The sequence below is a fragment of the Cheilinus undulatus genome, linkage group 2 (assembly GCF_018320785.1).
Source record: "Cheilinus undulatus linkage group 2, ASM1832078v1, whole genome shotgun sequence".
In the NCBI taxonomy this organism is placed as follows: Eukaryota; Metazoa; Chordata; class Actinopteri; order Labriformes; family Labridae; genus Cheilinus; species Cheilinus undulatus.
In genome coordinates this window covers 11,179,426-11,195,783 of record NC_054866.1, presented here as the reverse complement: position 1 = coordinate 11,195,783, position 16,358 = coordinate 11,179,426, and the positions used below count along the sequence as shown (strand labels likewise).

General features: G+C 38.1%; 1 protein-coding gene across 1 annotated transcript; it reads left to right on the top strand.

Annotated features, from left to right (window-relative positions):
* The first annotated feature begins 1,469 nt into the window (after positions 1 to 1,469).
* On the top strand, positions 1,470 to 15,729 carry LOC121522267 (thymus-specific serine protease). Its single transcript, XM_041806440.1, has 13 exons — positions 1,470 to 1,530; positions 3,958 to 4,124; positions 5,010 to 5,109; positions 7,432 to 7,561; positions 8,128 to 8,251; positions 8,343 to 8,420; positions 8,664 to 8,711; positions 8,797 to 8,916; positions 11,550 to 11,708; positions 12,384 to 12,525; positions 12,611 to 12,790; positions 14,653 to 14,807; positions 15,646 to 15,729. The coding sequence occupies exons 1-13, from the start codon at positions 1,470 to 1,472 to the stop codon at positions 15,727 to 15,729; spliced, it is 1,548 nt and encodes a 515-aa protein (XP_041662374.1).
* The last annotated feature ends 629 nt before the right edge of the window (positions 15,730 to 16,358 follow it).

Below are 16,358 nucleotides of genomic sequence, written 5' to 3'. Positions count from 1 at the left end.
CAAATAACAACAGGATCATTGCTAAGTGTGGGGGCAAGTTTGCACAGCCCACCAGCCACATTGACTTACAGAACATTAAAAGTATCTGGAATGCATGTCTGGTTGTCACTTGAACCAGGCGCAACAGGAACCAACATATTTGCCTGCTACAGAAGTGCTTGTGCAGATATCTTGGACAACTAGCAGGATGTGGTTGTCTCTTTCTAAAAGTAGAAGCTGTGCATGGTGTGTGAATGTCACTAGAGCTTGGCAGAGTACATACATAGAGGAAGAGGGATAATGGTTTGAGGCTGTTTTTCAGGGTTTGGGCTAGGCTACTTATCTCCAGTGAAGGCCAATCTTAATGCTTCAGCATACCAAGACATTTTGGACAATGCTATGCTTCCAACTTTTTGGCAACAGTTTGGGGATGGTCCAACATGACTGTACCCGAGTGCACAAAGCAAAGTTTATAAAGACGTGGTGTGATGTGAAGAACTTGACTTAGCAAAGAAGACTTTGAGGAAAAAGTAAATGTCAAATAGATGTGAATAAGAAATCTGCCCAATAACATCACTACCCAGAATGCATTACATAAAAATGGCAGCCTACAGGTGAATCTAGTCCTTGAAATTTCCCCAGAATGTAGAAACTAAGTGTGTTTTTGTACACAACATCCATACAGAAGGTATTAATGTTAATTTGATCAAGGTGACATGCCTTAATATGCAGGTTTCTTTTAAAAAGCTGAATGCTGCATTTTTATGAACACTAAGTGTTAATACTTCTCAATCACACCTGGAAATTTCAAAGGAAGCTGCTGGGTAAATGGTTTACATTAACAACTTAATGATGTATTAGATCAGCATCAGTGTGACCCGTGTTTTATTTATTTGTTTTTTAAACTCTGCTTTCTTATGAACAATTATATCTTTAACATCTCAAGGCTTTGTGCATCTAAAAATGTTTGTACTGAGAAAAGTGGAAAAAACATGAGTCATATTTTCTGAACTTTGTCACGAATTAAAATGTTGATAACATATTCCAAATGTTTGCAGGAAACTGAGATGACTCCAGACCCTTATTGAGCTCAGGATGTGGCTTTGAAGGAAACTAAATGATATTTATTTTGAACCTTAAATTTAATTTGATACTAATACATATGTTTAAAACTTTATCCAGTTGTTGCTGTGAATGAAAAATGCTTCTGTAACCAGAGGAGTCTGAGAAAGCCAACACATGCAGAAAAATCTTTACATCACTATGTTGTTTTGCTGAGTGGTCATATACTCTGCGTACACATGCAAACACTCTCTGTCTTCTGCTTTTCTTACTCTGCTATCTTCACAAGATGGATGGAGATTATAACACACTACAGATATCTAATATCAAACACTGTCTCATTTTTCATGGTCTCCAGCGTCTTTCTGAGGGTTTAAAGGGAGCCCCTGAGAGGTCATCCTCCTCAGTCAGTTTAGCTGATAGTAAAGATGATCTTCTCACCAGCCCGCTGTCTCATCCTCCTACTGCTCTTAAACTCTGTTGATGCTGGTAAGTTAAAAATATGTTTTACCCTGATTTTTAATCTGTTCATTGTTTTAAAATTGACTTTTGAGTCTTATAGCTTCTGTTGTGTTTGGGTAATGGCTCTGTAAAGTTGAAGTCAGACTTCCAGCAGCACATATGTGGCACTGACGTGATCAAACACTCTCTGATGGGGATTTCCGGAAGACTTTCTGAGCAACAGATTCACGTGCCCGATGATGACAGTAGATATCAAGAGATTGTTGAGTGTTGACTGTTCCTGAAATAGATCACAGATTCTGAGCCTGTGGCTTTAAATAATTAATTCAAGGAAATTCAAACCTTTAAAATTGCATTTATTCAGACAGAACTGTAGATCGAGTCAGGGGAAGAGAGAGAGAGGGGAATGTGCAGAAAGGAACCACAGGCTTCGAACCCTTGCCACCTGCATCGAGAACGACAGCCTCTGTACATGGGGAATGTGATACAACCACCAGGCCACTGGTGCCAAGATATGGAGTTTCTGATATTTCTGTCAGCTCATCTTGTCAGTGATATGGACTTAAACCCCAGTGTGTTAATAGATCAAATTTGGTTCGCCAGCTTTTTTTTTTTTTTTTTTTTTTTTTTGCATGAAGGCATTAATTGCAATGCGATTAAGGTCCATAATTAGTGCATCCATTTAAATAAAGGAAAAATCCCATGCTGAATGTCTCCTTTCAGCACACAAGTCCACCACGTCTCCTTAGTGTCTCATTTTAGCAAAAAGAAAAAAAAACAAACAACCCCCCCCAAAATATACGGTTCAGTGGACAAATCAGTTCCTTTCTGTGGTTACGTTCATCTTTAAGAACCCTGGTTCCTTATTTTCTTTCAAAATAAAAGCAGGTGTGTATCCAAATAGAGTACTATTGGTTTATGACAGTAAAAGAATCCAAAATTTAGCAAAAATTATTTTAAATCCAAAATAATGGTATTTTAAAGTGTGTTAAAATTGAAGATTATTGATAATTAACCACAGAAATCCAGAATTTTACCAGGTTCAAACCCTTATTTTTATTTACATAAAACCACAAAATTATTTCAATTTATTTAACAGGATAGGATTTCAAAATGAGAAAACAAGTAAGGATTTTGTGCCCAGGGGCCTCTGTATTCTTAATCTGGGCCTGGTCTTATTGAAGACAGGGTAAATAATGCTGGACAGAAAAACGCCATTTAAGTTTTCATTTAGGAAAAAAAATAACAAAAAACAAAGACAGCAAACAATTTCAACATAAAAATAAAAATAAAACATAAACATAAACACAACACCCCACACCCCTTCTGCAATGTGCTAAGTCAGAGGTTCCCAACCTTTTCACCGGTGACCCCCAAAATAGAGGTGCGAGAGACCAGGGACCCCACTGTGCCTGAAGGTGGTTGAGGCATAGTCATGTGCAGACTTACATTTTAACTTTTTTTAAAAAACATTATTTTGATTTCAGCATAAATCTCACCAAATTAACATGTTTTATATTAAATTTAACTAATTTCATGCATATATTTTTATTAAAAATGGATAAAATATACAATTTGAAATAATTTTTGAAATATTCCTTGTTTTAGAAGGCATCTGGCAACCCCCTCTCACTGTGTCACAACCCCCAGGGTGGTCCAGACCCCCAGGTACTAAGTAATAAGATGGAATTGCAATGAAAAATAAAAAAGCCCCATAAACAGACAGTCAACTTTACTGAGTCTATTAAGAATCGCTCTTTAGGTAACAGACGAGGGGTGACAGACTCTTGTTAAGTAGTGAATCTTTGTCCCTTTAGAGACACAAAGTCAGTTCTTTGGGCAACACTCTTAAGGTGGCGGCCTCTTGTTTTCTTCCAGAAGCTTAAAATTCATTCTCAGATTTTTTATCCAAGGTTCCTATCAATATTAAAGCGGGCTTGGGTTCAATATGAGTATTAGATATCCGTGAAGGCTTCAAAAATTTGTATCCAGTATCTCTCTATCCTGGGGCACAGAACAAAGCTGTGGAGGAGATTTGTCAGTTACATTTATCACATTTTGAAGATAAGTCTGGAAACATTCTGTGAAGCCTTGATTTGGAAAAAGTGCGACTGTGAGTGATCCGAAATTAAATGCCCCAAATTGATGGAACAAATGCTAACAAATATTTTTAAAGGAGTCAACTGAGTGGGAAAAAGCAAACAATTCTGCATGTTAACAATCACTGAAAATTATTGGAAAATAAAAAATAAAATATTCAGAATATAACCAACTATTTTCTGTAGTTTTAACAGGATGCCTGTATGCAATTATGTTCGTCTCTTATTTTTCTGAATATAAGGCATGAACTTCCTGCAAAAAAACCACCAAAACAACCGTAGAAAAATTAAGGTTTGCATTATTTTCAATATTTCATCCACGTTTTTCCTTTTCCTCTCTGTTTTTTAATGCCAGGAGGAATACTGTGGAAGATAAAGGAGCGTGTACGTCACCTGCAGCTGCAGAGAGCCAAGCAGCATCTCTTGAGGCAGACAACCAGAGGTCTCCAACATGTGAAGGAGGGCCGGATTCAGCAGCGGCTCGACCACTTCAACCGACAAGACCTCCGCACCTTCTCACAGGTAGACACTGAGCAGTGCCTCAGTGATTACTCTCTCATAACAGTCTTTTATAACTCACTGCAGAGTGAGTGCATGAGGGCAGTAACATGAAAAGGCCCACTCATGTTCTTGGATTGCTCAGTGTTCTGAAACAGCTAGGCTAACTTATGGAAAGCTAATATAACAGCTGACCTATGCTGTATAATTTAGATGTAATATGAGATCAGTCGGCTCAGAAGCCATACTATAAAGTTTAACGCCACCAAAGAGGACAGAGTTTGTTGTATGATGTTGAGGAATCAAGATTAATTTGCTGTTTTACCGTCTGTTAATGATGACTTTTTAGGAAAATGTCCTCCATGCAGATCAGTTTTTTTTTCTGGTTCTGGACAATTATGACTTATGCAAACTTCTTTGCATCAGATTTTATCTGCCAAGGCCGTAAGAAAAAAACAGCATGCACTTTCTGATACCGAGCTGTAAAAGGAACATGCAGTTTCGTAATGGCTTCTAAGGAACGTTATCTCTGATTTCTCTAGAAGTTCCTCCTTTTTTTGCCTTCCTTATGGGCGGCCTTGCAAATTCACACCCAACATAACGTCAAGATCTTCATGATACTAGGTGTAGTGCTTTTGTATACGTTAATCAGCTGCCAAAATCAACACAAAAAGGTTTTTGAGAGCTGCACTGATGAAGACATTCATGTGAAGAAAATCTGGCTGAACCTGCTTGGCTCCCCTGCTCCACCAAACACTGCCAGGATGGCGTTAACCAACAGAAATGCAGAGCTTTATTTGTCTCTCACTACGATTTCAGGCTGCCAATATGCAAATGAGTCCACTGTAGAGTTCAATAAAGGCTTTGAATGTGCTGCTGCTTTAAATGAGACATTCATTTTCTCTGCAGAGGTTCTTTGTGAATGAGGCGTTTTGGCGGCATCCTGACGGTCCGGTGTTCCTCTTCATCGGAGGAGAAGGCCCCATCTTTGAGTTTGATGTTCTTGCAGGTAGATTAACATGTTCTCATCTATGCAGGTCTTTAAACAGCACATAGACATAAAATAGAGAAAATGCATGATCTATGAATCCAACTGGCTGACAGAAATTCAAAGGAGTGAAAGTGGAAAGAAGCATCATGTTGTTAGTAAGATGACACTTGCTTGTAAGCTCCTTACCCTGTACTGTTCAGCTTCTCATAATTCTACACCCTCCACCTCCTAGCTCATAATTCTCTCCATGGAGTCACTGGCTGACCTTTGATTTTTAATAATGGCTTTTCTCAAATTTCTTGTAAGGCAGCAGCAATTTCAGTTTAAAGCTGAGGTTCACATAGTTCCTTTCTGTTGATCAAAAGACAAGCTAAAATCCTCCTGCTAATCCAGCAAACATAGCGCTGCATGAGCTGCATTCATCAACAGAGCTGTCAATCTAACTATTAAAGCCTCGCAAAGCCATCCAAGAGCCGACTGAAAAGACAGAAACCATGTTTGAGAAAAATGTATTGGACATGCAGGGTAACTAGTGTGGGTGCATGCAGGCAGGATGTGAAAGAACATGTTGCCACACTTGAAATAATTGTGTTTTGTTGGAGGAGGCAGAGCCCTTTCTATTTGTTCACAGTATCTGTCCAGACCCAGTCCAGACAGCAAAACAAGCATGTTAGTAACTTACAAATTCCACTTACTCCATGTCTGCAGCATTGCATGCTTGCTATGGTTTCAGTCTGACCAATGGCAGGCACCCTCACCCACTGGATCTGTTTCAGAAGTGAGGCATGGCCCAGAGCATCTGGTGATGGGAGATCATCACAAGAGAACTATAAGTTCATTTGGGGAAATGCAGGATCATGTGGTGGCAATCAAGGTCATTGTGAGAGTAGCATTTAAACAATAGATTACTTTGTCTTTCGAAAGTTGATTTGCTGTTCATCCTTATATTTTTCCCAATCTTTTAACTTCTTTCATGGGTGAGTCAGGAATTAAAAAGGTTATATTTTCAGAAAGGAAGGGCCATTTCATATAAAATCCTGTCATCTTTAACCTGAAAATGAGCTGCTTCTATTCATGGTATTGTGTTACCTCTGTGACCACTCAGGGGTCCAAGCACTGTGTTGTGTTTTAAAATCAACCAAATGCTCTGTGTGTTCTTGTTCCTTTTTGTGTTGATCTTCTCAACATGAGTTAACCTGTTTTGGCATTGGGCTCTGCTTAAAATAGCCTCATGGATCCAGGTATCTTGAGCAGAGCAGACTCTGGTGGCCCTTTTGGCACATGCCAGAGCCAGACCAGTGCATGAGTGGAGGAATTGCAGACTGACTAGAAAGGTGGTATTTTGATCTGCTTTGAAGTGCACTTCATCTGCTGATCAGCATGATTAATGCTGCATGATCTGGTAATAATGTGTGATTACAATTATACTGGACAGACTGGACTGGACTGTGATTTGCTATCATGATTATAATATAATACATAACTGGTATTGGGAGTCCACTTGCTTGATTATCAAGGAAAATGCGGTGAATAATGACAGTTTTGAAGTGTGTATTTCTAGACTCAAAATAAACAAATATTAAGTTGCATGAAAAATGCAAAACCTGAAAATTTTACAGTACTGCTTTCAAAATAAGCTCATTTACAAAAATGTTTCCTTTCTTGAAAATTAAAGTACTTCTGCAAAATGCAACAGTAACACTATTGTGCACTTACAGGCCTTTCTGCAGGAATTTTTGTAAACCTTTAAATGACTACAACAACACTTGCAGCCTTTTATGCAATTATGTTATCACGCAGTTATCTGTGTAGTGCACATTTCATAGACGGAAAGCTTAGAAAACTAGTAATGCCAGTATTTGATACCTGAAAATTATTCTATAAGACAAAGAACAGCTTTATCATCGCAACGTCTTGTTTGCAACAGTAGCACTGAATAGCTAAGGCTTACACTAAGAAATAACAGTATTATAGTTAAAAGAGGGACCCTGTTTACTGGAGACTTTCATTGCTGGATGTTGACTAGAATATATAGTAGCCAAATGACAACACTGGTATTACTGCTGTGGCTACTGATGCCATAGTAATCATGTGTGCAAGTGCTCAACAATGTTCTGGCCTCACTTTTTGAGAGCTATCATGTCTTTTCATAGGGTCTAGGACCCTAATGATGAGGATCAAGTGGTTCTTACCTCCTGTAGGAGGATGAAGCAGTCGTGCGTCATTACTCCTAGAAACACGCCACTTGAAATGTTTAATGATTATGCTGTTGCACTTCTCTTCTTCAGAGATCTATTAGATCATGGTACACCATGTATTTATGTAACTATGCTTTCCCAGGTCACCATGTCGACATGGCTGAAGAACATGGAGCTCTAATATTGACTCTGGAGCACCGTTTCTATGGAGACAGCATCAACCCTGATGGCCTTAAAACAGAGAACCTGGTGTGCCTGAGCAGCCAGCAGGCGTGAGTGTTGAAATTATGTGTAAAATTCTATTCCATTACAATGCATTATATTTACAACCATCAAATCACTGGCTTCTGTGGTTTCCAGTATTAATACTGGACTCTCTGATCACCTTCTACTACAGAAACCTTGAGCCAACATGCATCTGTACATAGAGAATAGAGAAGACAAATTTCTCCAGATCTTGTTAAAAGACTGAATCTACTGAGTCATTACAAAATAAAACATCATTTTTTTTCCTGAAATTGAAACATAAAAAGATAAAACCCTGAAAAAACTACAAGGACCCTCTCATTGTTATGGGGGGACAGAGTATTATAATATAGTAAATAATCAAAAATATTTAGAAATATTGAATCAAAAAATCTTATACCAAGGGATTTTTTTTTTCCAACAGAATCAAATAAAAGTAAGGATTTGGCATTTTCCCTGTGAATGCCTTTTATAAATATAAATATCCTTGCATCCATCAGGCGTCTGTATGGCTTGTTTATGTGAAAGATTTAACAATCTTTGATCATAATGATGTTAGACCTTAATTTTTTGGTGTGTATTTTCTATCCAGGCTAGTTGACTTGGCAGTATTCCACCAGTTCATCAGTCAAAGATTCGGCCTGAGCCACAGGAACACCTGGATCAGCTTTGGAGGCTCGTACTCTGGAGCTCTGTCTGCCTGGTTCAGAGGAAAGGTGCATTTCTTGTTTTTCATGACTGGGACTTTAATTAATGCAGAGACCTTTCTTAAATGTTTATGTGGACATTATTCTACTTCCTTCACAGTTTCCACATCTGGTGTTTGGAGCCGTGGCCTCCTCCGCTCCTGTAATAGCAAGGCTGGACTTTTCTGCGTACAGCAGTGTAAGCTAAAGCATTAAATGTTTGTATCAGCACAGTATCAGCACAAGTACAAGGTAGCAAAATGAGAGATTTTAAGACCAGTTTTCACTCCTTAACTGTAAAATATCAATACTACTTTACCATCCTCTGTATAATCTATGACTCTGAAATAAAACATGTAGATTTGCTAAATACTGCTATCAAACCTTTTCATTCTTTTGTCCCTTGATAACCAGACTCTCTCTCTTGTGGTTTTTGTTTCAGGCTGTGGGCTTGAGTCTTACAAATTTGGCAGTTGGAGGCTCAGAGAAGGTGTGAATGTCAGTTACCTGTCAGATAACAGGCATAACTACAGTCTTTCCTGTGTTAAAGTTTCACTCTTCTTCTCTTCCTGTAGTGCCTGGCTGCTGTGCAGAGAGCGTTTGCTGCAGTAGAAGCTGCACTGATGGCTGGTAATGTGAGCCAAGTGTCAGTCGACTTTGGCTGCTGTCAGGTCCCCAAGGACCTGAGCGATAAGGTGATAACTTTAGTTTTTATAAGCTGATTTATGAAAAATGCTGCAGTGGTAGTTTGAGTGAACCTAGAGGGACAAATAACTCTGTTGTGTTATAATGATTTAATAATGTTTTAGATCATCGGATTATTAATGTGTGTAAGTTAACTATTTTTCCGTTTAGGTTTTATGTTGCTTTAGCATTCATTCAGTTCCTTATCCATTCCAATCATTTAGACCATTAGCAACTTTCCACAAATGCCCACTGTGACTCACTGGAACTGAGTAGATTTTGGAGGGCAAAGGTCAAATCTTAAGGTCATTTTTTTGGCCTACTGTTCATCTTTTTCATATGAACACAATAAGAACTTACAGGCATTGGCTTTAAACTCTGTGCAAATGTTTGCTCTGACCCAAGGATGAACTGAACACATTTTAGAGGTACAGACTTCACCCTCAGGCCTCACCCTGGACTTCTTTGTCTATTTCAGTTTTGGATTATTGTTGCCATCTTAATATGCACGACATGGCATGTGGTGAAGGTGTGGATTTTTCTCTAAATTTCGAAAACTGAACCTAAAATTATGCCTACAATACTGTGTAATCTACTCTGAATTTTAAAGACAAAAAGTCCTGTTAACTTCCATCACAACATCAATCATCACCATTGATCCAACTTGATATTATGGCAAAAAATCATTTTCTCTGGTATATTTAGCTTCTAATACAACGCTAAGGCTCAACGGTTTTTACTGTTTCTCACCAGATGGTACCATTTTTTCCTCCATAAGAGAGATACATGGTATTTTACTTGTAACTACAGGGCATTTCTGAGACTACTAAAGGCCAATTTTACCATAAGAGAATGTATCGATTGATAAATAGATTTCACTTCTAGCATTAAGTATGTGGAAATTAAACAGTCTTTGTGCATTTTTTAAAATTAAAGTCCCCAGATTGGCATTTTAAGGGTTAAAAGAAAGAACATTTTGAAAAAAAAAAAGAAAGAAAATTAGGTTTATATACAAAACTGAAACTGATGGAGAAAAATAAATCTTTAAAAGTAGAGTAAATATGAATTTGTGTTTTTTTTTTTTATGTGGACTTCTTTTGTTCCTTAACATAACCAGTGGGATTTTATAACAAAATAAGACACTTTGAGGGGTGCAGATGGCCTAGTGGTTTAAGGCTTGCCCCAGGTACGCGGGGGGCCTGGGATTCAAAGTCAGTTTGTGGCCCCTTTCCCCCACTCTCTCATCCCTGTTTCCAGCTCTGTCAACAAAGGCACAAAAAAGCCAAAAGAATAAATCTTACAAAAAAAAAAAAAAAAAAACAAAACAAAAAAAAGGGACACTGTGAAAAGATTTAACTACGCATCAAAATCAGTTTTGCTGTTCATCAGTGACCTGTCCCGGACTGTGTAAGGAATAAAATCCTAAAAAACATTATTGATTTTTTTTTTGTTTTTCTTTTTTAGCACAAGACTGTAGCTGGTGAAAGGTAGACTTTCAAAGTAGAAAAATTAATATTGTATGTCATATAAAATTTATGTTTTTTTTTGTTCCTTAACATAACAAGTGGGATTTTCTATAAAAATAAGACACTGTGAAAAATTTAACTACTCATCAGTTTTGCTGCTCATCACCGACCTGTCCCGGACTGTGTCCATTGATACAATGACATGTTGAATTTATGGTAATGTTTTTATATGGTCTTTTTGTCTCTTAGAAGTTCAAAGTAACTTTTTTGTTGTTCAGGCCTGAGTATTAAGGTCACTGTCAACATCAAATCTTGTGAGTAAGAGTGCACTGCGAAGTTATTTTGCCAAATTTGGCATTATTCTACTCTTGGAGATTAAGGCAGCAGTTCTCAACTGTGTGGTGTCTGGACCCACCTCTGCCTCCTCCTGAGAAATTGCAACCCAAATTAAAACCTTAAAATAACCTTAAATTTCTTTAATGAAAAATGTTGTAGTTTGGATCTTAGATGTTGCAGGATGATTAAACAAAGAGACAGGACAAAAGTTTAAAAAGTGCACTGTTACAGAAGGTGGTGCATGCATACATGTAATTTCTCTCTTTTTTCCAAAGAGAAAACGTTGGTCACCTCACAAGGATTTACCTCAGAATGTTGTGACCAGCTTTGGTGTTCCTAGAGAAGTAACTGAATAATTTTAAATCTTGACAAAACAGCTGAAACCTACATGTAAACACAGTAACACAGAATAAAATATAAAAATGCACGCCCATACGTCATAGGCTTTTTGCCATTGTTAATTTTTTTTTTCTACCAGGGCACAAATTCATGACCATTAGAAACAGCTCAGTGAGACACTTTTGGGTCCTAGAGGGAACTGGTCATTTCTTTATGCATTAATTTGACCCCATGTTTTGAACTAATGCTGCAATCCAAAGTTTTTTTTACATAACATGAACCTACAACATAAAAGAAGTGAGATTTCTATCGATCATAATACCACAAAAACAACCCCAGCACTTCTTCTTGAGCCACTACTGTAGTTTCATTGATCTGCAACTAAATTCCTCCTGAAGGTTCATTTCACTCATCATTCTGCAAATTTTTCATTAACTTTTTTCCCCCAAATACTTAAAAGTGAAAACTCTTCGTTTAACCCCTCTTTCGTGGTTTCTTTTCAGATTGAGCTGATGCAAAACCTGGCAGACATTTTCATGGGCTCTGTGCAGTACAATGAGGAAGGAGTGCTCATGACCATCAATGAGCTCTGTAGTGTTATGACCAATTACACAAATGAGGAGGATCTGGCGCCTTACAGCCGCTTAGTTAAACTGGCACAGGTATGAAAAACTCTCTTGGGAAGTATGAGGGCCACCTGCTTAGCCCTGTTGTTTCACATGTTTCATCTGGAGGATTGGAACAATGATCCTAACGTGTGAATTAGCAGTTTTTGCAGGAGGATCAGGTAGTTTGGTTTACTTCTTTCAAAGAAAAACAGACACAGAGTTTTAAAAGTATCCAAGTCTTGGCTACCTGTGCTCTTCACAAAGCATCTTATTAAATATTTGTCCATGTGGTGCCTAAGCTCACTTAAACTAAAAACTAGCTTGCATTTGATTCTAATAACACAGAACCCACAACTTCTTTACCCGCTGCCGTACCTTCACAGTCTGGAAAAACTGTACATCTTCTGATGCACATCCAGCAATCATATTTTTAGTTTTTTATAAAATCCAATCCTGCTTAAAATGATTAGAATTATTGTTGTAATTATTCTGACTTAAGCAACCAATTTTCAGGATTTTATCCAATCTGATGTTTTTAGTCCAATCAGATTACCTTTGAACATGTGCTCGTAGTTTCCATTGTAGTTCCTCACTGCAGCCACCAGATGTCACCATTGAGCCATGTTTGTGAGGTCAAGCGTTCAGTGTTTTCCTTGCTTCCTGATCCTGTAGCCAGCAGTTGGAGGGGCAGATGTTTTATATGATTTGTTGTGTTTGTGATCTCTGCAGATCTACCGTTCGACCAGTGAGGAGCCATGTCTGGACATTTCTCATGAGAAATCAATAAAGGACCTGATGAATACATCCCTTCACTTAAGCAGGAGAGGAGAGAGAGCGTGGACCTACCAGACCTGCTCTGAGTTTGGCTTCTGTACCAAACACTCACACACAAACAGCAATTAATCAGCACCATTTTTCGATCCAAATGTGATGGCAGTGTTTATTTTTGTGTGTAGACCAGACCTGTGAGGATGCAACTTGCCCGTTCTCTGGGATGGTGACCCTGAAAACCCTGACTGAAGTCTGTCCCATGGTGTTTGGCATTTCCCAGCATTCCCTGCCTGGACACATTGCCTTCACAAATACGTACTTTGGAGGAAACAATTTGCCAACACACAGGGTGCTCTATGTCAACGGTGAGTCAGTGAAACGGTGAAAGAAAAGAGGGGGGAAATCACCATGACATACGGTTAGAAAAAGAAGTGTTTTTGTTTTAATCTGATATGAAACTGGACTTTTATATGACATAAGAACACATGAGTTTGTTTATTAGTTAGGATTCCTGTTAGCAGTATCCTAGAGCAGGGGTTCCCAAAATGTTCAGCATATGACCCCCAAAATATTGGTGCCAGAGACTGGAGACCCCCAACTGTCAGTAGGGGTAGTTAAAGCAGAATCCTAACTGGATGTGATGCAAGTGTCAGTGACAAAAAAAGCCTAAATGCACTGATTCCTACTGTATTGCTCTGCTCCGATTTTCCTTATTTGCACTGAGATCAGTGAGGAACAACAAAAGACATGGACAAGGCATCTGGAGTATCTGAGAGGACTATTTTCTTGGTTTTCTTTCACTTTCCCACTCAACAAAGCTAGTCAGCTCAATAATACCACATCTTTGTGTGAACATTGTGCACTGACTTGTGTCAACATAAAGCCAAAACTATTTAGCTCACAGCCATTAAAAGCTTCCATAAAAAGCACTATACCTCTATTTGTCCACGTTCAAATAAAAGGGCCAAGTGACATCTTTAAGAAGCGATAAGTGAAATTTACATGGCATAGAATTACATTTTTAATGGATGCAACATGGACAGCAAGAGTGTGTGATGCCAGTGAACATCTGACTCAAACATGCTGTCAGGATTATTTTGAATTTAACTAAGTAAATGTTTTTATTAGGTCTGTCAGCCTTAATGCATTAATCACAATTAATTAAGGTCCATCATTAGTGCATAAATCTTATTAATCATAATTGTATTGTCTTCCTGATGTAAAATAATTCCACTAATGCTATGTAACGTCTCATTTCACTTTAAAAAGTCACAGACAGCTCAGTAGACTAGTCAAACTTCATCTGAACCTTCTGTTATCGAAACATTCACATTTTACTGTTCCCATATTTCCTTTTCATTCCATAACATGTTCCTTTTTCTCTGTTTTTAGGTTAATGTCATAATCTTTAAACTACTGGAAGTTCTTTTATTTTCCTTCAAACCAGGAAGTTAATTATCCTTACAGTGTTAATATTCAGAATGAAACAAAATTGTTTTGGTCATAGTTTTGCAAAATAGTGGAATTTCAAAATTGATTGATCACAACTAACCTCAGAAATTCTGACATTAATTGTAATTAAACATTTTAATTATATGAAAGGCCTAATATTTTTTTTTAATAATGGTTGGAATATACCATTTTTTGATGATCAAAAACAGTAATTTTTTGGAATGCCCACTTCTCAGTGTCACGTGACCCTAAGAGGGTCCCAACCCCACACTGGGAACCACTGCCCAAGAGCACATTCTTCTTCTTAATTAACCACATCAGGCCACACAAACCATTTCTGAGATTATACTAAACCGAATTTCTCATCGTGAATAATAAGATTGGAGATTGGTTTACTCATGCATGTGTAAACCTCAGTCAGACCCAAAATGGTCTGGGCACCCTCAGCATTCTCAGTTTTCTAGACTTTGATCTGGAAGTTGATGTTTGATAAGAATAGCAGATGAAGAATTGTCATCCGTGTCTGAATATCGCCATTAGCACAAAGGATAGTGTGTAAAGCATGGGGGAATGTAAAACCACGCTGCTGTCAATAAATTAATTCTCCCACTGCGCCTATATCCTGGGACAAGAACAGAAGCCCGTCTAAAATAAGCTCTAACTGTAGCTCAACTTTACTACACGTGTAAATGTACTGAGTGATAAGAGGGGAATTCCAAATAACCTTTCTATATTTCACAAACTAACCTGAACATTTTTGTCCATGTTGCTTCAGGTGGTGTCGACCCGTGGAGAGAGCTGTCAGTGGTCCGGGACAGGACAGGCAGTGGGGATGAAGCTCAGACTGTTTTCATCAAGGACACGGCTCACTGTGCTGACATGATGAACAGCAGGGCCACAGACCGCTGCTCACTCAGGACAGCCAGAGAGGTTTGCTTTTCTTGATAATATGTGAAACTATGATCTGCATAGACATTGGTAGATAAGACACCATAAACCTGTGAAAAAAACAACAAACAGAAAAACCCACTTAACATGAAACTTTGTGGAAACTTTTTTTGGACATATCTCCAAATAACATCAGTTGTGTTTTATCTGTAACAAGTGGACCATGGCTGTGACAGCAGCGGGGGAAGAATTCTCCCTTTTTTTATTCTCCTTTTCAATTTTAAGAAGAATGTTTGCCAAAAGGGGCAAATAAAACATGAAAGGATTACGCAGGGATATGACCAATAAGAAAATCTACAACTGTAGCAAAATAGCAACACTGCAAGAATAAAAAAAAGCAAATACCAAAAAAAGTTTCTTACATGAAAATAGGAACAAAATCTTTGTGGTCATGTTGAAACTATGACTTAGACCATGATTGTCGAGACATGGGAAAGTAGTGAGAAGTGGTTAAAAGATGCTAAAAATGGGTTATAGTGGTGGATTGGGGCAAAACTGGGCAGCTTAAGCTGTAAAAAGGGTTAGAAGCAGCAAAAAATGAAATTAACATGAAAACAAATGTGGGAAAATAGTTGGAAACAGGGATAAAAATGGGTTAAGCCAACTCTGTGGCTCACATAGGCATAGTTTTATTTCAGTTAAAGACTCTTCCAATGAAAACATGGATAATTCTTAAATGTGTACGTAAATACAATTTTTTTTACTCCTCCTGATCAAGCTGGAGCCTCACAACTACACAGATGTCTTCTTGTGTTAACGACAAAAACAGTTTAATTCAGGTGATCTTTAATGCAGTGCTTCCCATCTTTTTGTCTTTCAGGAGATAAAGCGACATGTGTTCAGCTGGCTGAAGACGGCTGCTCAGGAGCAGGTTGAGAAAGAAAAGGCTCTGATCACATTATAACCTGATCATTCCTTATCAGTTTTCCTCCAAACTGATAAGCAGTGGTTAATAAGCCGCTGTTCCTGACTGCTCTGCTTCATCATTGTCTTCATCTTCCTCCATTTCCTGTGAGAGGCCTTCCTGTTCTCCACCTCCACTCCATCCGTCCATCTATAACTGACCCACACTGGAGATCTGGGCTTTATCCAAGTGTGTGTGCGCTTTGGTTTGAGTTTAAAGGACTAATAATTTTACAAAGATACACCATTGCATGGTTCTGTAGATGCCCTTAGTATTTAACACTTGCTGTAACCTTGTAATATCACTAGGGGGCGTTAGTGATGCATGTGTGTCATGTTTGTGTATATTTATAGAGATGACCAAGAAACACCAACAAATGTTTGTTTTTTTGTGGTTTGCTGCACAGGTGCTTTCTTGAATTTGTTTTTTTATTTTAAATGTTATGGATTTCCATAATGTAACATAGAAAGTTAGACTTTTACTTTAATGCAGGTGTTGATTTATCTGATGCTGCGGTGCCGTGGTGTTTATAAAAGTAAAAGAAATCAAAATGGAGAGTGTTTGTGTGAGAGAGGTGACGAAGCTCCAGTTGTCCAAAGGCCATCTGTTTCTGAGCCCTCTGCTTAGTG

What these genes read in the sequence shown, in the direction of transcription:
- LOC121522267 (XM_041806440.1), top strand. Translation starts at nt 1,470, where the DNA reads ATGATCTTCTCACCAGCCCGCTGTCTCATCCTCCTACTGCTCTTAAAC. An exon ending in TGCCTGAGCAGCCAGCAGGC is followed by an intron (nt 7,562 to 8,127) that starts GTGAGTGTTGAA and finishes TTTTCTATCCAG; the next exon opens with GCTAGTTGACTTGGCAGTAT. An exon ending in CAGGGTGCTCTATGTCAACG is followed by an intron (nt 12,791 to 14,652) that starts GTGAGTCAGTGA and finishes ATGTTGCTTCAG; the next exon opens with GTGGTGTCGACCCGTGGAGA.